At 38.4% G+C, this 23894-nt stretch overlaps 1 protein-coding gene across 8 annotated transcripts in view; it reads right to left on the reverse strand.

Annotated features, from left to right (window-relative positions):
* Positions 1-18111: 18111 nt before the first annotated feature.
* Positions 18112-23894, reverse strand: part of ELAVL2 (ELAV like RNA binding protein 2) — a 153019-nt gene continuing 147236 nt past the window's right edge. For 6 of the 8 annotated variants that reach the window (XM_079112693.1, XM_079112690.1, XM_079112695.1 and 3 more), the window contains 2 exons: positions 21209-21247; positions 18112-20625 (listed from right to left, as the gene is read on the reverse strand). In XM_079112693.1, the coding sequence (XP_078968819.1) occupies positions 20295-20625; positions 21209-21247 (370 nt within the window). In that variant the 3' untranslated portion in view covers positions 18112-20294. The remainder of the gene's footprint in view (positions 20626-21208; positions 21248-23894) is intronic. The other 2 variants (XM_079112694.1, XM_079112691.1) reach the window with 1 other exon arrangement.

The raw sequence follows: 23894 nt of genomic DNA on the forward strand, positions 1-23894 counted from the left end.
AGTGAACACTGAGAAGGAGGAAGGGAGACTACCTGAAGCCAAATTTACAAAACCAAAGGGTATGGAGGTCACAACATCAGCCTTGCCACCAACTATACTGCATAAATATAAAAATCCTTAGCTGGGAAAATCTCCCAATAAACTAAATCTCTGTGGTCTAGGACAGCACTTTGCAAGATATGGCTAGTGGGCCAAATCCTGCTGGTCACCTTTTTGCAAATAAAGTTTTGTTGGAACATAGCCAGAATGTCTGTTTGCACATTATATACAGCTGCTTTTGCACCACATAGAATAGTTGTAGAATTCATATGGCCAGAAAGCCTAAAATAGTATCTGCAATAGTTTATTGGCCCTGGTCTACAATGGTGGACCATTTGTTATTGCTTTATAAAACTAGAATCCAGATAAAAATTAATTTGTCTTGATTCTTTAATTCCTCACTGAAGACCCCAGTAGTTAAGATTTGGGGTTGACCCAAAGATATCCCAATTCTCTGCTTGGAAACACTATAGGAACAGGTCCAGGTGGCAACTCTGCAAACCTGAACAGATGCCTATTTTTCTTCTGCCCATGAGACAGATGGTCCTCAGGGAGGGGGAAAAGAATTAGTCCATGAGAGAGAATTCTCTGTGCAGCACTAATTTTGGAAATATATCCCTGATCCATCTGGCCAAGGAGGATTCCTTAGGAGTACCTTTGCAATTCGAGTTTGCTTAACATTCAGAAAGGGAATCCTGTGTTCTAAAGCTAGAACCTCAGGTATTTACTCTGTTAAAAATCTCCACAAAGCATTCCAACTCTGCCCTTGAGACAGTAAGTCTCAAATAATCATTAAGAACAGAAGATTCTAAGGACAGAGACAAGGACAGTGTCTCATTTGGGGAACCCATTTCAGAGACTCTGTTTGCTTTCCTGACAGTAAATATTCTGAGGTGAGGAAGTAACACCTTGATATTCTTCCACATACACAAAGTAGGAGCAGCAGCATAGTCAACCTTCTGCTCTGGCAATAGCTAGCTCTCCTCTGTTAGGCTCAGCGGTGCTTCTCAGGAACCACTTGAACTCATCTTTGATATCCTAACCTTGTTATTCTAAAGGGTATTTCTCCCTCAGCAACAAATCATAAATCTGTGGTTAATTAGAATTCAGACCTGACAATTTTCTCTATGCCATTCCTAATTCTCCATAGCATGGAGTGTTGGTCCATAAATAGCAAAGAGATAAAATTAAGATCAGATATAGGGGAAGTCAGACAACTAAAGGCAGAGGTATTAAGAAACTGGGGCTGGGGTTGTAGCTCAGTGGTAGAACACTTGCCTAGCACACGTGAGATACTCAGTTCAATTCTTAGCACCACATAAAAATAAAAAATAAAATAAAGGTGTTGTGTCTATCTACAATGAAAAATATTAAAAAAAAAAAAGAAACTGCTGACAAGATTCTTTTCACATAATCTCAGCCATCAGTCTTTTGAAGTCTGATGGGTTCCAACTTAAATTCCTGTTCTACTACTTACTACCTTGGTAACCTCAGGGTCCTTATCTATAAAATAACTACATAGTACTGGTGACATCAGTGTGGGGAGTAAGTGAAAATGCATATGATTCATTTAACTGATTTTCAGTAAACCCTTAATATATACTTAATCATTGCTGAGTAAAGTTCCTGCTAAGAGAATAGCTGCTGTTAGAGGAAGTCTTGAAGGTGGATCAGGGAAGAAGTCACTAGGAAAGTTACCTTTCTTAAGAGTCTTGTATTTGGAAGCAAAAGGAAATTTTTACTAGTAAAGATGTTAATACATTCTACATTTACTCTTCTTATCAGAAATATTATGATTTTTTTTTTTTTTTTTTTGATACCAGGGATAGAACCCCGGGCACTTAATCACCAAGTCACAACCCCAGACCTTTTCTTTTTCTTATTTTGAGACAGAGTCTCACTAAGTTGCTGAGGCTAGCTTTGAACTTAGAAATCTCCTGCCTCAGACTCCTGAGCTTCTGGGATTATAGGCGTGCACCACTATGCCCAGCATGATTCTCATTTTAAAGCGCTTTTGGTCCCAGGCCCTTGTGTAGAGTCACTTTTGAGCCTAACAAAGCCATTTAGAATTGCCTCATCTGGTTTTAACACCAAAGGGAAAGAAGAGACCACTTCAAAGCAGAGGAGATCTTAAAATGTAGCTGTAATATCAGGAATATAACATCACTAAGCCAAATGCAGAATAAAGCATTTGGGTTAAGTACTCAGCCTTACTACTTTTTAAGAATATACTATTTGCTTACAAAATCCAACTCCTTGTTTTTCTAAAATTATAACACCCTCTACATGAGATTCCTAGACACATATCAAAATGTAGGAACAGGGATAATGAACAAATCATAAAACAAGGAGGAAGAGTTGATTTTCATATATGGAAAAAGGGAAAAAAGGGGGGAAATGGATTGTTCATGACAACCAGGCTGGGGACAAAAGTGGCAAAAGGACTTTATAGAAAAAAACTAAGGCTTGGATTGTATCTGGAAGTAAAAGGGGCAGAGCCAGGACAGGCTACAGAACAGGCAGTGACTTCTGGTTCTAGCTGCTGTGAAAATCATAAAGCTCACCTCTGGGGTCACTCCCTGAAAGCAAAGCAAGCAAGACTACCCACCCACCTCTCACCAGATGCTTCTCTTATTCCAAGCTCCATGGGTTTAGGCTACATCTGAGCTTACTTTCAACCATGTTGAGAGCTAATTACAAAGAATCCAGAAATGTGGGAACAAACTGGGAATTCTGTAGGCTGCTCTAACAAACCTTAGCACCATCTGCTGAAATATTAAGATGCTTGTTTTAAAAGTTGGCTGTCAGAGAAGGAGACCACAGCACAGGCAGTGGGGAAGTTCTCTTTAATAATTACTTCTTTCTTCTCTTTCCTGTACACAAGCAGTAGGGCACTGAGCCAAGGTGAAGAGTCCAGAGATAAAAGACCATCTCTGCTTACCTTCTCTGGGTCCTGGTGCCAGCAGGAGAGAACTCAGAGCCTCAGTCATCAAAGGAGAAAAAAACATAGTGAAAGGTTTGTGGCATGCTTGTGGATCTCAGTGACCAATAGTCATCTGGGAAACTACATAGGGATGTCATTCAACTCTTTTTTTATAATTAATTGGCAGACATTCAAAGCGAGCAGGTACTGAGGAAAGACATCCATTTTTATGATTTTTATCCTGCTATGGTGATTCCTCAGTAACTTGAGTCCATGTGTAGTCAAGACTCCCAGAGGCCTCCATACATGTGGGAGCATCATCCTGAGGAGAAAAGGGACCATAAGGAAGGTAGGAATCTTACAAGATCCTAACTACACTCTTTAAGGAGCCACACTAGAGAGGCTCCAAACAACAGAGATTTGTGGAGCTTCACTGTTGTGAGCCACTGTTACTGAGACAGACTCAGATCCTCTACCTGCTTTGCCTATTAACTTGCTCCCATTCTCCATAACCAGTCACCCACTGGCAAAACTACAGACTGCTTGTCCTTGAGCTAGGTACCACTGGTCCAATTAGCTCAGGTCAGGTAAAAGAGCCTGGCCAACAAGGGCTGGGGAAGAGTCCCAATCTCAGCAGGGCTTGAGAGAGAGGGAGACCAGCATGCAGGGGGCTTTGAGCAGTGGGCCCCGTGCTGCTCATGGTACCACAGAAGCGGTTCTGCATCCTCATGGTGTCCTGCCTCACATTTCTGCCCTTTATAGCAATTATACCCAAAGGGTAGAGAGAATTATTTCTCTGTCTCAGCAGTCTGTGTGAGTAGTAACCACACATATGAATAGACATCAAGACCTTTTCTCTTAATAAGTAAAAAAAAAAAAAAAAAAAAAATACCAATGAGGATAGATAGTAACTTAGGAAACGCTTTCTTTCTACTCCTTTGCTCTGTGTTTTGTTTTTAAAGCCCTGTTGACAAGAACTAAAAGGTGCTCAGGTCTTGATTTCACTTACCAGGAGGCTGGTCATTCTTCATCATTATGTAGAGGGGTAGCTCTGAGTTTAGCCCAACCATCTGTCATCCTTCACAAGCCTCAGGGATTCACAGCAGGACCAGGAGAGTTTGCCAAACCTCTGAAACAGGCTCTCAGGACAGGGTTGACAAGTCACTTCTCATGTCTGGGTGACCAGACAGAGAGACCAGACCCACACATGACTAGACGCAGCCTGACATGCAGTTACAATGGGTCATAGCAAAAGCAATGCTGCCTTCCAGAAAGAAAAGGGCCCACCTTACAAAAATCACTATCAGAGCCATGGATGCTACCCGCACACCAGAGGTCTCTAGAGCAAAAGGGCTAGAAAAGGACTTGCTTAGGTAAGCCAAACCTCCTGCTCACACCAACCAAAGTTAAGAATGTTGTATGCATCAGCTGAAAGATCAAAACACTTTCACAGTAAGCATGAAGTATGGAAAGAATGTTGAACTTTTAAAAAGGGCAAGGCATTTAGAGCCCCCTATCTCAAGAAAATCAAGCTCTCAAATCATGGGTATTGGATTTCTCTGAGTCAGAACCCACCTATTAACAAATTTCATCCTGGTGGCCCTCAGTACCACACAGTTCCCCATGGTCAGTTTCTAAAGCATGAAGGGAGCAGGGGGGCCTTTGTATGAAATATTACAGTCCTGAGATCTTCTGCTTCACAACATCTCCGGCCTCTTTTAAATGCACTTTTAACACATAGATCAGGTATGAGAAAGCACGTCACAGGAGCCAAGTGTGACCCCAGGCACTGCCATTCATCAGCCTGTTACATCCAGCGAGCCCTCAACCGGAGCTTCAGGTTCTTGCCTATTATATGCAATCTCACCTGTAAATGAGTGGATTAGTACCTTCCCTATCTAGTTCACAGGATTCAAACTTCAGGACCCTAAGGGAGGCATTCTCTCTTTTTTTTAATTCTCAAAATTTTACTATTTTTATTTTTGTTCTTTTTAGTTACACATGACAGTAGACATAATTTGACTTATTTATACAAACATGGAGTACATCTTATTCTAATTAGAATTAAAGACCTGTGGTTGTACATGATGTGGAGATTCACTGTGGTGTATTCATAGATGTACATAGGAAAGTTAGGTCAGGATCATTCCACTGTCTTTCTTACTTAGCATTCTCATTTTTAATGGCCGCACAGACTCAAATTTACTTTACCCAGCTTTCAATGAAACAGGGAGTATGCTGAGCGAGAAGAGGATCTAGTGCCCGAGCTCAAATTCCAAATTTAAATCTCAGCTCTGCACATAAATCTTAGAAACTTAAACACCTGTGTCCTTAGCTATTAGAGAGTAGAACACAACTCATTTGTAGAGTTGAGAGGCCTAGGGTTACAGTGGATATTCAGTGAAACACTGGGTTCCTTCTAATCCTGTGGTCCCTTCCAACTAAAACCTCCAGAATTATCTGATGGCTTTTGGGCATCATAATATCTTATGTAGTGTGTACATGCACATATAATGTCTAAAATGAACACAAACCAAATATTCCTAGCACACATTTTTCAGAAAGTATCTCTGCGAACTTTTTAAACTCTTACACTAACCCTAAAGAGCACACCTGCATAAGCTGAAACAAAATAAATTTTGTAAGGAGTAGGCTTTTAAAATCCTGACACCTGTCATATAGAAATTTCTCTTAGCAGTTACTTTTTAACTTTTATGTGCATTTATGAGTAGGTTACTTTTCATTATTAAAAAGATTCAGTTTAAAATTAAGGGCAAATGAGTTAAACTTTACATCCCCAAACTTAACCTGCAATCAAAGAAGCAGCTTACTAAGTACTGCACCCACTACAAGTAGTGAAGCAACTGTTTTTCCTTTCATTTACACAATCAAGTATATAATGCCAACACAGAATAATGGTTTAAACGTTACAGGGGGAAAATCCTCTAGAAAAAATTGACTATTGGAGAGTGTGTACATTTTCCAACACCACTACTGTTTAAATATTCCCCGATACAAAAATATACTTCAAGTCCGTTTCATTTTGACAGGGGCACAAATGCACCTATTAAATAAAACTTATCCAGTATCCACATCGTAGCAGATTTAGCAGTCTGGCATGGGTAGGAGTCTCCACTTCCTGACCACGCTGATCAACAGACTGCTTGTGAGCCTCAAAGGTACCTACGCTCTCAAAGGATAAACACATAAAAATGCCTGAAGGCAAAGCAGTAGGCAGTCAAGCTGAAGCTGCCCAAGAACTGCTCTAAATCAACTTAAAAAGGAAAAACCGGATGGCTAGGTTGGTTGCAGAGGTCTGGTCTGTATTTGTTGTACAGTTTTTGGCAAGAGGAGCAATGAGAAGTTATCAGAGTTCTTAGAAGGAAGTGGAATCTTCTAAGCTGAGATGGACATTTTTTTTCTTTTTGATGGATAAAGAGGGCAAACCTTCTGGCCAACCCATTAAATGCTTTACAGGAAATTGTGCGGACATTATTCCCCTGTTTTCTTTATCTTTATATAGATCTTCTTTTCTTCCAGTGACTACAGAACAGTTTTCCATTGGCCTTAGTCCTTTGCAGCATCCGTTTTCAATAAATAAATGCGGAAATACAGTGAATCCACCTTCAGTCCTTGGTAAAAATACCCAAAATTGGTTGCAAAGGATCTTAACCTTATTGCACTCAATCTCTCAAATGATATTTGAAATGTCCCAGTTTCACAGGCCATCTAATCAGAGCTGCAAGATATTCTAGGAAAGCACAACTCTCAGTGCACACACCCCGGGTCTACTGAATTAATCTCTGGGCCCAGATGTTTGTTTTTGCAAGGTCTTGGGTCAATCATAAGCACATTCAAGTTCGAGAAACACTGCCTTAAAGCACTTCTCAAACTTTAATACGCACACCATCACTTGGGAACTCTGCTAAAATGCAGATTACACTTCAGTAGTTTGGTGATGGAGATACCGTGCTTCTGCATTTCTAACCAGTACCTAAATGAAAACGCTGCTAATCCACGGGCCATACTTAGAATAAAAGCATGTTAGAGAACAGAGTCCAGGGCTATTATTCTGTGTACTTCAAGGATTTATTAGCAACCAATTTGGAAACCAAGATTATGTGATACTGAAGCCTCCATGGTGGTGATGGTAGTAAGAAATCAGGCCATTGCCTGAAATACTGTGCATTTTATTTTAGAAAAACCTATGCTCTCTAATTTAGATAGTGAGTGCTACTATATAATGTATTTGAATATTTTCAGGTATCATTGCACATGTTTCTAAATCACAGCCTAGTACCTGCAGGTCTGCAGTTCTAATCACACAATGATGGCTCAACATTAGTCAAGTCAATTGCTTCTCTACCTGAGTTCCTCACCTGCCAAATGAAGGCATTTATACAAATGAATCTTCAGGTTTCTGTACTCCTGCAGCTACAATAACACACATGACCAACAACAAACAGTAAAAACAGAAATAGCCACAACTGCTACTGAGATAAGGACTTTCCACACACAAAAAGGGTAAGATAACTGAATAAATGCTCTCTTGTCTCTGAAGGCAGTCAAATAAAGATTTTAATCTGAATTCTATTTCACTGAAGCTTGCTAGTCTTGGGATCTCTTGCAGGTGCATTTACCACAAGACACAGAGAACTATCGGTTTTGGTCCCAAAATTTAAGCACTTCATTAATTACCAAGTATACCATTTATCATCTATCTCCCTGGGAACAGAGAACTCTTCTTTCCAACTTATTTGGCAATGATGAAAGAAGCTAAAACATTCATATTTCATTAGAAATTGCTTTGTTTCCTCATGACTAATGTTTTCCTATCTGTAAAATAGGGATACTATGCACCTTTCAGAATTACCAGGAAAATCAGCAATAAGTCTGTAAATTACCCAGTCTAGTAATTTGGTCATAGTTAAAATTCAACAAAAGAAAGCCAATATAACAAGACAGGTTTGAATGATGAAAATCATTTGAACACACACCAGTAAAAAAACTATCACCAGATATGGACCCTTTTACCTTGGACAAAAACTCTGATCCCAAATAAACCTCTGTTCTTTATGGCTTACCCAGTATGTGGTACAGTGGTCTTAGCAATAAAAATTGGACTGATACACAGGCAGAAGATCAACACTAACTTCTTCAAAGAGAAAATAAATTGTAGGGTAAGCCAGATCTCACACTAACTTTGAATAAGCAGCACTTACACAGACTTCACTTTCCTTAAAACAAATACACAACTATTTTGAACATTCCCAACACCCAAGGCACTGTGGTAGACACAAAGAGAAACACCAAGCTGAACCACAGAAAGTTTTCCAGCCTAGAAAGCTAAACCATGAATAAAGATATCTATGTTATCGACTACCCCACTGAAAAGGGGGAAAAAATCTTGGCTGGCGGGCTCTTTCCCAAGAGATTAATTTTCAGCAGTAAAACCAAGTCACCTCATTTAAGGGCAAAAGTCAAGTATTTCTATGATGGCCTCTATTAGTCACCATCATACACAGTGTTAAGACCGCAGACTCTGATTGACAATGAGGGGCAGCTCCAGCTCAACAATGACTAACTGTAGTCCTTGGACAAGGCTTTGATATCCTCCAGTCTTTTTTTTTCCTCTGTAAAGCAGGGATTAGAATGCCTCTTTCATGTGTTAAATGAGATATCCTATACAATGCTGTCATACCTGAGATTTCTGGGTGAAGACCAGAGCAGGACTAGGCAAGGATGTGGGCTTCCTGCAACCTAAAGAGAACACAACCCAGGAGGAGGAGGAACAGGCAGAGAAAGAACACCTCAGATTTCCTCTGTCCTCTTCAGTTAGCTCTGGCCACTAAACCAATGGTCTGCCTTGGCTAAAAAACGTTCCTGTTACGGAGCTTTTCTGGGACTCACTGTAGAATCACCCAATCAGAAAGCACAGGTGGAGCACCTCTGTAAATAAGCTCTAAAGTGGGTCCACACATACCTAAGTTTGAGACCCACTGAGGAAGACGAAATGTCTGTACATATTTACACATTTGAGACATGACTCAGCCGAGATCAGATGCTTTACTTTGAGCCAAATGCTGTGCTTCCCTTGATATGAAGTTTTGTCGTTTGTGATTTCAAGAATTCCCCATCAACAAGATAGGTCAGTACAGTATGAGATATTTTCAGAAAGAGACCACATACATATAACTTCTACTATAGTATGTGGTTTCAATTTTATTATTACTGCTAATCTTTTACTGTGCCTAATTTATAAATAATATTATAGTGAAGTATAGCAGTCTCTGGTTTATTAGTTTATGATTTATGATGGGGTGAAACGATACAGGTTCAGTAGGAACTGTAATTCAAAGTTTCATCTTTTGCTCAGGCTAGTGACATGCAGTAGAGTACTCAAGATGCTGGCAGTAGTAGTTACCTGCAACTCTCACTCAGCCACAAAATCACTGGGAAACAACCAGTCCTCTCTGGTACGTGGTATTGCTAAGATATGAAGCTAGGTAGGAGAGGTGTATTCAACTCACAATGGATTTACCAGGACATAATCTCATCATAAGTCAAGGAACACCTGTATACACAAAGTTTGGTGTCATCTGTGATTTCAGGATCTTATAAAGTATCCACATATAAAGGGGTGTCAAGAAAGGGCCACTGACCACAATTCCATTCAGAAGTGTTTCTACTGGAATTCCCCCTGAGTCAGTAGCAGCCCTTGCCCCAAGTCTCCTGCTGTGTGTGGAAAGGGGAGCATGACAGAGGGGATGTCTTGGCACTCACTGGGACGTCTGGCCTGCTCATCTGACCTTCATGGTTCCTCGTCCTTCTCATCTTACTTATCCACACCTCTGTTGGGTCTTAAATAATTTATCCCAGATGATGATGTCATCGTACTGTTTTCCAATACATTCATAATCAAGTCTGAGTATTGAAAAACTTTATCCAAAGGGTTGGGGATGTGGCTCAGTGGTAGAGCATGTGCTTAGTATGCCTGAGGCCCTGAGGTGGATTCCTAGCACCAAAAAAACCCAACCAAACAAAAAACTTGTCTCGCAGACACTTCAAGTCTCATGTTTTCAGTTAGGTTTCCTAACAAGTATAACATAAGAAATTGTCTCAAGGAGTTTGAAGAAACAAATCCATCAACAATTTCTATTACCACAATTAACCTTCTTCAGAAGGGATGAAGAAAAAATGTATTGTATTTTGCTGAAATTTTGTGTGGCCAACTCAAAACATGAATACTGCAGGAGACTGTAGTATCATTTAAAAAACAGTCATCTAAGGGGAGAGAAAATATTCACAGAAAAAGTTCATTAAAATCATTAGATGAGGTATCCATTCAGCAGTTATCCATACCTCCCCAATTATATGAAAATTATTATTGGAGGGGGGTGTGATTAAAGAAGGGCCACTCCACTTGACTTAGTAATAGTTCCAAGCTGGCTGATCAAACAGATTGCCATCTGGTCAATCAACTGCCATTTGAAAGACTGCTCTAAAAATATCTTTGTATGAATGTCTAAAATCTCATCAAAATGTAATGACTTCTCATTAATTTAAGCTAGTTAGCTACCAGGAACCAAACTTTCAGTGTACACTTTAGATGTCCTCTTAAAATATAATTTAGCAAAACCCTCCCAAGATTCCCCAATTATTCCTCCCTAAACAGGCAAGGCAATATACCCCGATTCTATTCTACTCTACCAACAAGCCATTGTAAACCAGTCTTGTGCATGAGTACAATCTCAACTGGCTTTTAAAATAGTCAAGACTATTAACCTACTTCAGTTACCAGTAAAATATACAAAATAAGTGTTTTCTTATTTGCACAGAGTGAATGGCTCCAATACAGAATGGTAAGCAGGTGGCTGGCTACTCACCAACTCTGAGTCCCGCTACTCTGCTGTGAAATGGGGACTATTTGGAATTCTCTGCTTCACAGGTCACCCTGAGAGTCAGATGAGAAAGTGTGTAAAAGCACACCGTGAGTCCCAAAGCAGCACAATTATTAAGCAGACACAGACATATACACTGCCCTCTCAAAATGATATTCAAAGGCAAAAGTACAGGCACTGTAAAAATAGGGAAACAATCCCTTCATTTGCATTGCTGTTTCTAAAGTGTCAGGCAGTAAACTGGAGCCAAGATTCTCTAAGAAGCTACTCTAGAAAAAGAAAGAAATCAGTGGGCACCAGATTGTATCTGTGAATCTCCTTCTCATACTAGCACATGTAGATTATCCCACAAAAGCCCAACAAGTCAAGAGCAGCAAACAAGAAGTAAACACAAGAGAAAAACTTCCCTAGAAGACAGAATAATGTCTCTGGATGAGTCACGTCCAGGTTTGCATAGGGAGGATTCAGAGAGAAAGGAACAACACACGTTCTCTCCGCATGCAGCAGCCACAGCCATCCTGGTCTCCACACAGCAGCAAGGTGTTTAAGTGACTCTGATCAACACAGCAGGCTGATGAGCCCACTGTACAGCTGATTTGGCTCAGGATCGCCCAATCGAATTCGCTAACACAGTAGACTCCAGAAGAATCACCCATTATAAACAATCCAAATACAGACTCTAAATGTGCATAAGGCCTTTTGTGATCTCCGCTGGAGCTTATAGTATCTAACAGCTGCAACTGTGACTGTTCTAGCTAATTGCTCTCAGCAACAAAAATAAACAATCGCTCCAGGAAGAAAACTGTACCCGCCAAATATTAATGAATTTTTTAACAGTTAGAAATTTCAAATCTTGGTTGAAAAGCCTTGCTAGTGGTAAAAGTCTTAAAGAACAAGCACAGGGTTGAGGAGGCCCAGAAGTTAAGTCCTTATTTTGTATTTGATCCACCCCTCCACCCACTTGCAGCCCCCCAAAAAGGAAAAAAGGAATGTGCCTTGCGTCTGGAAGAATTTAAGCAATCTGAGATATTTTAACTCATGTATAACTTTTAACATATGGGGGAAAAGAGTCGCACTGATTGGAACTATTTTTAAAGTGCAGCTCTATCATAAAAATAGACATTTACTCATAAGGATGCTTGAATAGAGAACAAGCCCAATCTACGTCTCATTGTTAAGAAAGGGGTGAAAAAAGGCCGCCGTGCTTTCTGGAGAGCCGCTTATGGTCCGCTTGTGATGTCATGGCAGGATCCAGGTGCACTCTAACGAGCATCTTTCAGTCTTGTCAATCCTTTTAAAAGTGCCATCAGCTACTTCTCTGAGCACATGCAATAAGGAGCCAGTATTTACCCAGACTCTTGCAAGAGAGAAGATCACTGCAATCAGAGACCCAAGGAAGAAGGAGGAAAAATTACTCACCCACAATTGGGTTCAGCATCCTCATCCTCTCCTACTTGTCCCCAGTAGGGAAGGAAGCATTTTCTCTTGCTATGAAAAGAAAGAAGTAGTTGACTTATTGGTCCTCTAGGACATCCACTTACCTTTATCCAAAAGGAGAAAAAGTATCTGCATACTTCTTTTTCCCCATGCAGGACCCTGCTGCAGAGCAAGCTTGGTTCAAAATGCCCACCTACAGTGGTGGCAAGCAGTCATTTTAGGCATTTCCATTCCAAAAACTGAGGTTTGCAGAGATTGCCTCAGTTTCTGAACTTCAGTTCGCCTTAAGCCTGTATATGGCCTGGAGGAATGCAGATGTAATGGGAAATCTTATAAAATTCCAGATTCTCATGTCTTCCTGACACAATGTCAACAACGATCAATACAATAAAAACCAGACAACCGCTTTCATTTGATATGCGTTAAACCCAAATCAGAATGCTTAATTTTATGTCTGTTAAAATTTCTTCCATAAAGAATGAAACTAAAAAAAAAAGGAAAAACCACCTTATTGAAGGAAAAAAAGTCAAATTTGAATGTTTAAAGTATATGGAAAAGATGAGATATATAATCATAACTAAATAAGTGATAGAAAAGGGATTAAAAATCCCTTCTTCGGTAGAAGATGGAGTAAATAGTGACTTGTATTTAATGCACTTTTTATGTTTTCTGCAGTGACTATTATCATTGATTGAAATCATTTACAAGGATATAAAAGACAGTAAGGAAATCAAAATAATGTACGACACATGCATGTTGCCTATGTTCAACTTCTAAATGCCACACACATCTCCTGTAGCATTTCAGAAATTTGACTCCACAAAAGGACAGAGTTTATGAAAGTCAATTAAGTTTATGTTTTAGTGCTTTAATGATAATGAAGGGCACTATTCTGTTCCAAGAGTTAGGTGAGCTGGAGAGCTGGGTTAAAGTGCCAGGTCTCATGCTAGCAAAAGAACTCTGGAGAGCTTGAATTTCCCTGGGTTCAACTCACATATCTGCAAAATGAAGTGCTGAACAAGACCCTTGAAGTGTCCTCTAGCTCAAAACAAGACTGAAAAACACAAAAATTATGCCTTCGGCCTAGAATCAGCACAGTGACTGGTACAAATGACATACATTTAGCGAAATAATTAACGGGAATTAAAAATAAAAAGATATGTATTTAAAACAGATATTTCTACCCTCTGTACCATGGTGTGCTGCTGGGCTTGGGCATGGTTATAGGACTGTCAAGACAAAAGTTCCCTCAGGAAACAGTCCTTATCATTTGGTACTCAGGCCATCTAATCTTAATCCAAAAAATGTGAGTTGCAATTTACTCATAGAAACAAAGAGGTTTTCCTTATGCAATGTATGGATGTAAAATAGGCAGTTCTCTAAGAATAACTTCTAAAAAAACTGAATAATTTTATATATAGTTGAGTACATACAGAGAACACACCACAGTAATCATTCTTGAGAGATAAAATCTTGCTAAAGAACATTCACTACAATAACAACTGCAATTTGTTTTGAATTCAAGACAAAAGTTATTCAGCTTTTCTGATGGTAAATGGGAATTTCTGGTATGAACATCTGAATTATTTCTTGTAATTATTACTTACTTTTGCAACTTTGAAAAACCTATTTTTTGGGGAAAGATGATCTATAACATATGTATAAATGTGTGGGGGTTAACTTCCACATAGTGTTCCATAGTATTTTTTGATATACCAGTATTAATTCAGGGCCAAGAAGGTGAAAGTTTTGCATCTGCTGGATGCCTGAGAACCTGTATTTATGGTCAATGACCTTCTTCCCCCATTCTCCAAGCCACCTTCTATGCCTTTAACCCTGCGCAATGAAAAGCCTGCAATCCAGGTAACAAAGCTACCTTGCTGCCTGTGCTTCACTCCAAAGGCTGGATCACCTGAAGACAGTTGCTGGTCTCAGCATGTCTGTTAAGTCCGCAAGTCGGTTGGATGATCCTGAAACACACATTCAGCTACACAGGAAAGACTGTCAAAGCAGCAGGCCATGAAAAAAATCGTTAAAGATAGTCCATGGTACCAACAACCTGTACATCCAAGGGCCTTGCCTACAAAATGAGCAAACCCACCAGCTCCTTTCACTGACTTATCAAATGATATTTGTTTCATGGGGTTCTTTATTGAAGGGGATGGAATTGCTATTAAGCTTCTAAACAACAAAAAGGTAAAAATTTGTCAAACAAAAACCTCTCTTGGAAATACCTGAGGAATGTTTGGGTTTTACAATTCTCACCTTTGATGAATGTGACGCTTGAGTGATATGGGTAATACAAATGTAAAATACGTATCCGATCAAATGAACCAGGTACTATGGCCCTGCAGAGTATAAATGCTGAGAGGATCACTTTATTAAGTCACTCAGTTTGAAAGGCATATTCTCTGAAAAATAATCAGTCCAGTATTCTATTTCAGGCAGATTTTAGTTTTGTTTGGTCTTTGGACTTGTCACACTGCACACAGTGCTCCAAATAAATGCCTCTTCTAAAAGAGGGCAACATCTTTGCTAAGAAGTCCTATGCAACTTCCCAAATCATATATAATCCATCTTGCCAAATATTTTCAGAGTTGCAGTAGAAATGGGCAAGAGAAAAAGAAAAAGTTTCAATGATTAGGTACTCTATTTCATCATAAACTCAAATTTCTGACTAATCTGAGATTACACTAGTCATGTTCACAAAAATGTTTAGGGAACTCAGTCTACATTGAATATGAATATGACTTAATATATTCACTGTCCCCAAAATATTACAAGTGGACAGAGGCTTAGCCTACCTTTGATCACAAGGTTCTCTTCTTGAATTCCCTCCCCCAGTATCTTTTCCATTCCATCCACTCTTCATGACTAGCTCAATTAGTACTACTGCTGTATGGCTTAGCATTCTCTTAATCCCCAGCACACACTTGAAGAGCCAAAGTTGTTCTCCCTTTTAAAACATAATGTCCTTTGGACACAGCACTCTTTCCTTTCCCCACATAGTTATTTGTAGATGTGGAGTAAGCAGTCCCATGGACAGGGTGGTGAGGGCGAAGGCTTGTTTTCCACTCCTGTGCACAAAAGTTTTCTTGCATTTACATCTAACAGGTTGCTAGAAGATATTTATTTGAACAAGTAACATCCGTGTTTCTGGAGGTTAGCATCGATTTAGTCCTGACCTACATCTTTAGTTCTTTAAACTAAAAGTAATATTAATACTGAGTTTGAGACCCTAAGGTTGTAGTGTGTCTTAAAGTTGAGTGGAAGCAGTCAAGCATGTTCTAATAGTCAGGTATTTTGCCATATTAGTGCTTACCAAATTGTTGCTCTACACGAGACACATTTAGAGAAAGTAAGAAGATCCAACCAAATTCCTCAGTTGATCCAACTACTCAGGTATGTAGTGTCTTACTGTGTATTGTTCACTTTTAATTTTGCTTCAGAAAGGATTTGGACAACTTAACCAGTATGAGTGCATCTGAAGACTTGCTTAACTAATAGCAGGATACTGAAAATTATATAAGTGAGCTAATAATTAATCAAAGAAAGGAAAAGATGACTCTGTAAGAAAAGTCAAGCAGGCTGGCTCACATTTGAGTTTTAAAATGGGTTTATAAAAGGTACAGCAAATCATCTCAACTGCTGCTGGGCTCTTAGGGAACTGACCATCTTCCAGCCATACACTGGTGGCTGGCTGTCCTCTTATCTAGGTGCTCTCCAGGAAGGTCAGAATGGCATCTGTTCATGTTTACAGAACAGGGCACAGCACAGTAGGCAGAAAACCAAAGTCCCACATGGACCCACTAAAAAAATCCTGCCTACTCTAAGAACCAGAATTCTGCTTCCAGAATTCTGGAAAGGTTAACTTCAGTAAGGTCCTACATCAATACTGACAGGCTGCTTATATTCATGGTGTAGATGTTTAATCCTTCAACTTGAAGGGAAATAAACCTATCTGGAAATTTTTTGAGGAAGAATGTAAAGCACACTATAAGTAGAATAATAATGGATTATTCATTGCACTGAAAAGTCTATATATGCTCATCATGCAAATATATTGTTATGATTTCATCAATATTTCCATTTTATTCTGTTGCTTGAGGTTCCAATCTGGTAACAAAAGCACAAAGAAGTAAAACCACTGCCTCTATTCTTCTACCAAATAAAAGCCAAAAGCATATTGCTCTGGAAGTACATTAAGAAACCCAAATGTTGAAATTTTAACATACCTATTGTTAAAATATGTGTTTTCTTTTTTCTAGGGAACCCCGGGAGCAAGTACTTTCATGTTTCCACTATAATTTATTTTTGATCCTCTTATAAGTGTCATAAATCTTGCAATCTATTTTTAAGAAATGATTAAATTGCTCACACTTTTCCTCAGATCAGATTAAACTAATGTAAAATGATGTTAAGAATTTATGTCAGCCACTCTTACAGTGAGCTGCAATACCATTCAGATGATTTGCAAGCACACGTGAGAAAGGATTCTAAAGTACTTTCTCTTCAAAATACCAGCAGTTTCACAAACCTCCTTTACTAAGAATTTTTCCACTATCTGCTCAAATATAAAAGAAATACTGACATGAAAATCAGTCAAAATACTGATAAAGCACACCAGAGGAGAGAGGTGAGGGGAGGATGTTCCAACGTCATCAAATTAGAGTATTAAATTCATTTAATAAAAAAAGGGAGTATGGAGACTGGAGATTAATTGCATGTTGAAAGAAGAGGAAGCATCTTGTCACTCAGCTGAGTTTCTGACTACTAGGTTGCAAATTCAGGACAATTATTTTAGAATGGCTTTTACCAAAAAACTCAACAAATTAAAAGAAGCCATTTGGTACTGAATTTTTTTAAAGTACTTCATTATTATATTTAATTTTTTTAAGTTCTACAGAAGTATAATTCTTTCACAGAAGAACACCAAGGAATCTTTTTTCCATTCATAGATCTGTTTGAGAGTGTTTCAAGAATTGAACATATGTGTGAAACACGAGGTTGACAGTTCGTGATTTGTTAAGCACATGAACATGTGTGTTACACATACCCACCCTAAACTTAACTGATTTGAGAAGAGTCTCTTAATAATATACCAATTGTGCCACTGAAATAAATATCACATACCAATACTTACTCCCCATGGGTAAATTAAATCTTGGAAGCAGCCTAAGTTATCATTTTTTTTTTTTTTTTTTTTAGCTCAATGAGCGAAAGCAATTACCATTTGTGCAAAAGACTGAAGGTTAAATCAGAGCTAAAAAATAATATCAGCATCTGATTTTCCAAACTTTACAACTAATAGAAGTACATGCTTCTATAAAATTACTGTTATATTAGACGGCTAACCAATCAGAAGGTATCATTCAAGTAAGATTTTTTTTTTCATGTTTTACTTCAATTAGCTTGCCTTTTGGAATATTTTAGATAACACTGCTTTCAACTGAAGCTCTGAGGGAACCTCTTTTAACTCAAGACAGTAAAGTTTATTGGACTAAGCACAGGAGCCCCCCAAAATGTGTATAAAGACCTACTCACCACACTGTTCTTTCCCTTCAACTTTGTTTATTGATGTACTGAACATGAAAAAGTACAAAGAATCCAAACACAAAAGAAAACATGTACAGCCTCTTAAATACTCAACAGAATATATTTTCTATTCCAACAGATGTGAAGTAAGTCATACTGTACAACTTCAAATAAATACCAGCCTTACATTTTATTAAGTGCTCTGATAAACACTGTAAAGTGAAGCACAATTTGCATGCCCTCTCATCAATGCCTCGGTTTGCTACAGTAGTATAGGAAAGAAGCATGTAGCTGCTGTTTTCCCCAGAGGGAAACCTTATTTTTTTTTTTTAAGTATATACATGTATTTTATTTATTTTTTTAAACGCAGAAGGTTAACTCTGACAATCTAAATGCACCTAAGGATATGAGAAAGTGCTAAGCCAATTGATCTCTGAACAGCATTGAGTGGGTCAGCATGAAAACTCGCTTATTCACTTTAGCACGCGCCTCACAGTATATGTACTGTACTATACTGAAAAATTTTATAACTACAATTTTAAATAATAAAAAATAAAACTCAAAGCAACTGCAAAGATAATGTACAACTATGTTATGCATAGCACATTGCCTGTTCTAGGGGAAGCATGTGAGCATCTCAGTTTATACAAAAAGCAGGACGTAACTATATAGTTCTCAGTGCATCCTGATGAAGGCAACTTCTGCCTTCAGCTTTTTTGAAAATTTATTATAAGCTAGATGCTAATCAGAAAATATTTTGTATTTTTTAAAATTTCTTTCATACATGGTAAAGACTTATTTTATTATTTCCCCAAATAGTGGTTTAAGCATCATACAAAGTTAAATTTCAATAGCATACAGATATTTATGATTTTTGTATGAAAAATGTAAGGAAATTTGTTCAAAACCTATGGTTATACTCATTTTTCTTTTTTTTTACCACAAACATATTTATAAACGAAAATGTAGCATCACCATAAACAGCTGAAGCTAGACTATCTACAGACAAAATTAGCAACGAATCTGATGCACTGTAAATTCAAGTCCTCAGGACAACAAAAGTGATTAAGCAAGACCTCAAGTAACAATGTTAATGCCATTTACAAAGGAAAAAACTGATACAAAAACATTCAAAACCTGAACATCACTTGGCATGTAAGGGAAAAAAAAAATCAAATTAGCTGAAAGGTTCATAAACACAAGGTCTTATTTACATTACACAAAGCTCAGGTGTTAGCCTTAAACGTAACTTTCAAAATACCTTCAAATATATCCAACTCAGATCACTTTTGCCGATTTGCTGCAGTACAAATCATGTGCAACATCTTTTTTCCTTAAGACAAAACAATTCTTCAAACAATACTGCAAGTACATCACTAAACACCATGAGCTCTATCTGAAGGGATTTCTTTAGGAAGAACAGATTTTTCCCCCGTCTCTTGGTAATTTAAATTTCTTGCCTGCTCTTATATATTCTTTTGTAAATTTTTTTATTTGTTTCAAAATCACAAATCAATGTGAGCCACCTATCACATAATAACCAGGATGATCAGACGCTCCACTGGTGATTACAAAAATGAAACCAGCAGTGTTTCCCTCATTGATTCTATTCCTTTCATACAAAGATCTCAAAAGTATTTTCTACATCATAAATCTTTCTAAATTTTCCAACCACTGCAAATTTCCTGGTAAATTTTAAAAGCTCACTAGGTGTCATATGAAGAGATTTCTCAAAGTATTCAAGTCAAAATATTTGTTCCAGGACCAGTAAAAAGTTTCTCCAAATTTTCTTTTTTATAAAAATAGATGCTTTTTTTAAACCCACATCAAAGAGGCTCTTATCTCTTTGGCAAGGTACTGCTTTACGAAAAGTTCTCCAGTATTCTTACAATAAGCGTTTATAATGTAGCCCCCCCCTTCCCCAACCCAAATCATAATTACAAAATAAATACTGTTTTTAACTTCATAAATAAAAATGTAAACTTCAAAATACTTTTCTTAGACATAACAGCAATGCTTTAAATGTAAACCAAACACAAAGCTAATCAGAAAAAGGAAAAAAAGGGGGGAAAAGTAAGACACAACCAACTGAAGAATTACAACACAAAGCCTCAGTATTTACTCACAGGTTCAAGGCAGTTATGTAAAAAGAAAAGAAATGTCTTCCCTTAGCTGAAACACTTTAAAAGGTCCACCTTCTTCAAAGAAGGCAATAGAATGCAATGTGACAGGTAAAAACCCTGTACCTCTTGTCCATATTCAAACATAAAAGATATTTAAGAAGTTTTAATTCAAATACTAGCAATAAAAAATCTCACATATTTCTTAGGATGCTAAGTAGTCGTTTTATCCCCATCTCAACACTGACTTACAAAGACATTTACTAATGTATAAAGTTTCTCTTAACTTGCCTTTGTTGTATAGTTTTCATATATAAATGGACTGAGGACAAGAGCTCATTAGGCTTTGTGCGTTTTGTTTGTCTTAAAGGAGACCTGCAGTACTCTGTCTCCCAGACGGTATCCATTGAGGCTAGCTATCGCCATGGCGGCCTCATCATAGTTTGTCATAGTCACAAATCCAAAACCTTTGCATTTATTGGTGTTAAAGTCACGGATGACCTTCACGTTGGTGACAGCTCCAAAGGGCCCAAACATTTGCCACAGGATACTCTCATCTGCATCAGGAGCCAGGTTGTACACAAATATACACCACCCTGTTCCAGGGTGCCCAGGGATATTAATTCCAGCCAAACTGGTCATTCCATCAATGGTCATTGGAGAAAACCTACTAAACAAAACAGGAGACATACGCACATGCACACACACAAACACAATCAAAGAAAAGAAAAAAACAGATTGGTTACAGCAATGGACTCCCCGCCCCTTTTTTATTCCCAAGAATTTTAGCAATTCTCCTCCCCAACAGATACATAAATAGATAGCTATTTGATGTTTCGACCAAGATCTAAATGTAGCTTGCAGTGACATGCTGCACTACTGAGGTATTATAAGCTATAAAATGGCCATTACTTGCTGCACTGAATAATATTATCTACAATGGCAAAGAAATATACTTAAAATTGGCTTTGTGAATTAAGCAGGATTGGGGGAGAAAAATCAACACATACAGAAACATGCTATGATGTCACAATGCAACAGTAAAAAAATAATGGGTTTTTCTAAGACCAGGGAGCATCCAGAGGTACAAAAATATTCCATGAGTCAACCATGCTTCAAAAAACAGCTTTTCATTAGGTTGTACATGCAAAATAAAATCCAACACAAACTTATGAGGGTAGAAATATCACTCCCCAAATCAAAGAAACTAACTGTGGGAAGGGATTATGAATATCATGAACCTCTATCATTACCTCTTTACTCCATAAGCCATATTGAGCAGATTGTCCAACCTGCAAAACATACATTTAGCAAACTTCAGTTTTAATGTTTCCCCTTGATGCTGAAGAAAACTGGGCTCATTACTGCCACCTTCCAAGGGGATATCTGTACATTACTTCTATGCGAAGCCTCAAAATACTGGGTCTTTTCACATTCCTGAGAGAAGTACCACGGCCAGCTTGTCCAATGAATAAAGCTGGTTTCTACAGGGGTCAGTGTAGGGGAAACAGTGGTGGTCACGAGGAAACTACTCAGGAGGAATATGGAAGCTCTGGAAGAGTTAACATTTGTGCTCTCACCAGGCAAACTCTGGGTGCTCCACCTATACCCACAGGTACTTTATACTATTATAAAATTGCTCTACTAAGTCTTGCAGATATCAATACACAAAGAGATTGGGTGGATTGTCCAAGACCGTAGGGCTAGTAAAATGGAGGCATTAATTTCAAACACTGCAGTTTATTGAATTCTTTAAATTTCCCTTTATCTCCCAGTTTTGAGGGACTTTTCATCTTTTAGACTCAAACAGATATAATTACAGGTAGAAAAATCTTGCAGACCATCTTCATTAATTCTCCCATTTCTCAAATATGTTCTGTGAAGGTCCAGAGAAGGATCTTAGCTTTAATCAGCAAAAAGTCAGGAGCTCAAACTCTGAACCTGGTGCAGTATTTAAAACTGTGCCACAAAAGGTGTAGCATTACTTAGTTTTAAGAGGTCAGGCAAGAAACAAGACAACTTGAACTTCTCTTAAAAATAACTTTTTTTTCAATGCTAGAAATTGAATCCAGGGCCTGGGTACATGCCATTGAACTACACACTACCCAGCACTTAAAAGTTTTAAAAGAAAGTGATTGGGATAATTCCACACTTTTCCCATTGCATAAATTAATCTCAGAGTGCCTCATTCTCCCTTGCTTTATTAGTTTCAAAAAGACTAATGTACAGTCACATAACCACTGTCAGCTGCTGCAACACTTAACACTCTCCAAAGGAGAACCCAGGTCAGAGGACATGAATATTTTCTTTCTCTTAACACCTCTGAAATATTAAGTTTGAAAAATGTATCAACCTTTCTGTCTATCTGGAGGTACAGGTTAGAACACATATGAATAAGCAATTACTTTTAGTCCTATAAAAGCTAAAACATCTCTTCTAATCTTTTAGAAATGGACCAATATTGTCTGTGCCCATCCCTGCCCTCAATCTCCACTGGGAATTCATGTTTTGCAAAACTGAGAAGGACTGGGTCAACGTTACGCAAACTGTAAGGATATGGAACAAATCACCAGGACAAAGAATCCTCCTCTGGGTGTGTGTCTTGTCCCACTATCCTCTCAATGTACCACTAAGCAGAGTGGACAGGTCTGGGTCACTGCTATTAATTATAAATATCTGGTGACTAAATACAAGCAATAAGGTTACCAAGACTATGATCAACTACTTAATCTAGAATAAAAACTACCAGGAGGACCTATTTACACATGCAAGTGGTAGAGCACACGGATGAAGAGAACCTATATGTATGGTGTTCTACAGAGATGATGACTATAGTCAAAGACACCAGACCTCTATACCCAAGAAAGGTCACAAACCCTATAACAAAGGTGAGCACAAATTGGTTTCACCAATCTGAAAGTTATCGGATACAGAAAATTCCATCAAGCTACAGAAATGAATAAAGGATGCATTGGATACGATAACCTGAAGAACAGAACAGCCCAGTGAGGTCTCTGTCCAAAGTGCTGAAAGGCCAGAATTCAGAGGCATCTTATTACTTCACTCCACATAGAGATCTGCCCTCTACACTTACAAATCGTGTCCTTGGGTTGGGACTGTCATCATTTCTCACCACCCACTTAGGACAGCAACGACAAGTCCAAAGACAGAATTTGCTGAAAGTTTTCAGTACTTTAAAGTAAAGATAGGATGGAAAACAAAATTTTTCCCAGAACTGAGAGAAAGATATTTCAATCCCCCCATCCCTGAAATCTTCAGGCAGGATGTGGAGGACATTTACACAAGGATCTCTGAGGACCCCCCCCCCCCCACAGTGGGCCGCACATATGCACTACACATGAAGTCCTATATGACACCATGATCCTCACTGAATTCTTTACTTAGCTCCCATTTTAGAAAAACTCAGTCCCTCAGAAGTTATCTACCCTTCTCTGTCTCCTTCTCCTCCCCAACTCTCAAGAAGCATAGGGGGGAACACGGATTTAGGAAACTGGGCCCAGACCCTGCTGAAACCCTCTGTTTATACAAGGTTCAGTTTTCCTTGTTGTCTCAGTGTCATGCATCCATGTTTCCCATGTGGCTCAAGCAAACAAAGGGTGCATCACATGGCATCTCACAGCCCAAGCCTAGTTGCACTTAGGAAACTATACACTAGGCTGTTTTAAGAGAAAACAGGGGCTGGAGTTGTGGTTCAGTGGTAGTGTGCTCATCCAGCATGCATGAGGACCTGGGTTCGATCCTTAGCACTACATGAAAAGAAAGGTATTCTGTCCACCTACAACTAAAAAAAAAATACATTTATATATATATATTATATATTTTATATATATTATATATATATATATGCACGCACGCACACACACACACACACACACACACATACATATATACAAAAATAAAAGAGAAAATAGTTGATTC

This window comes from Sciurus vulgaris, assembly GCF_902686455.1.
Source record: "Sciurus vulgaris genome assembly, chromosome: 15".
NCBI classification, from domain to species: domain Eukaryota; kingdom Metazoa; phylum Chordata; class Mammalia; order Rodentia; family Sciuridae; genus Sciurus; species Sciurus vulgaris.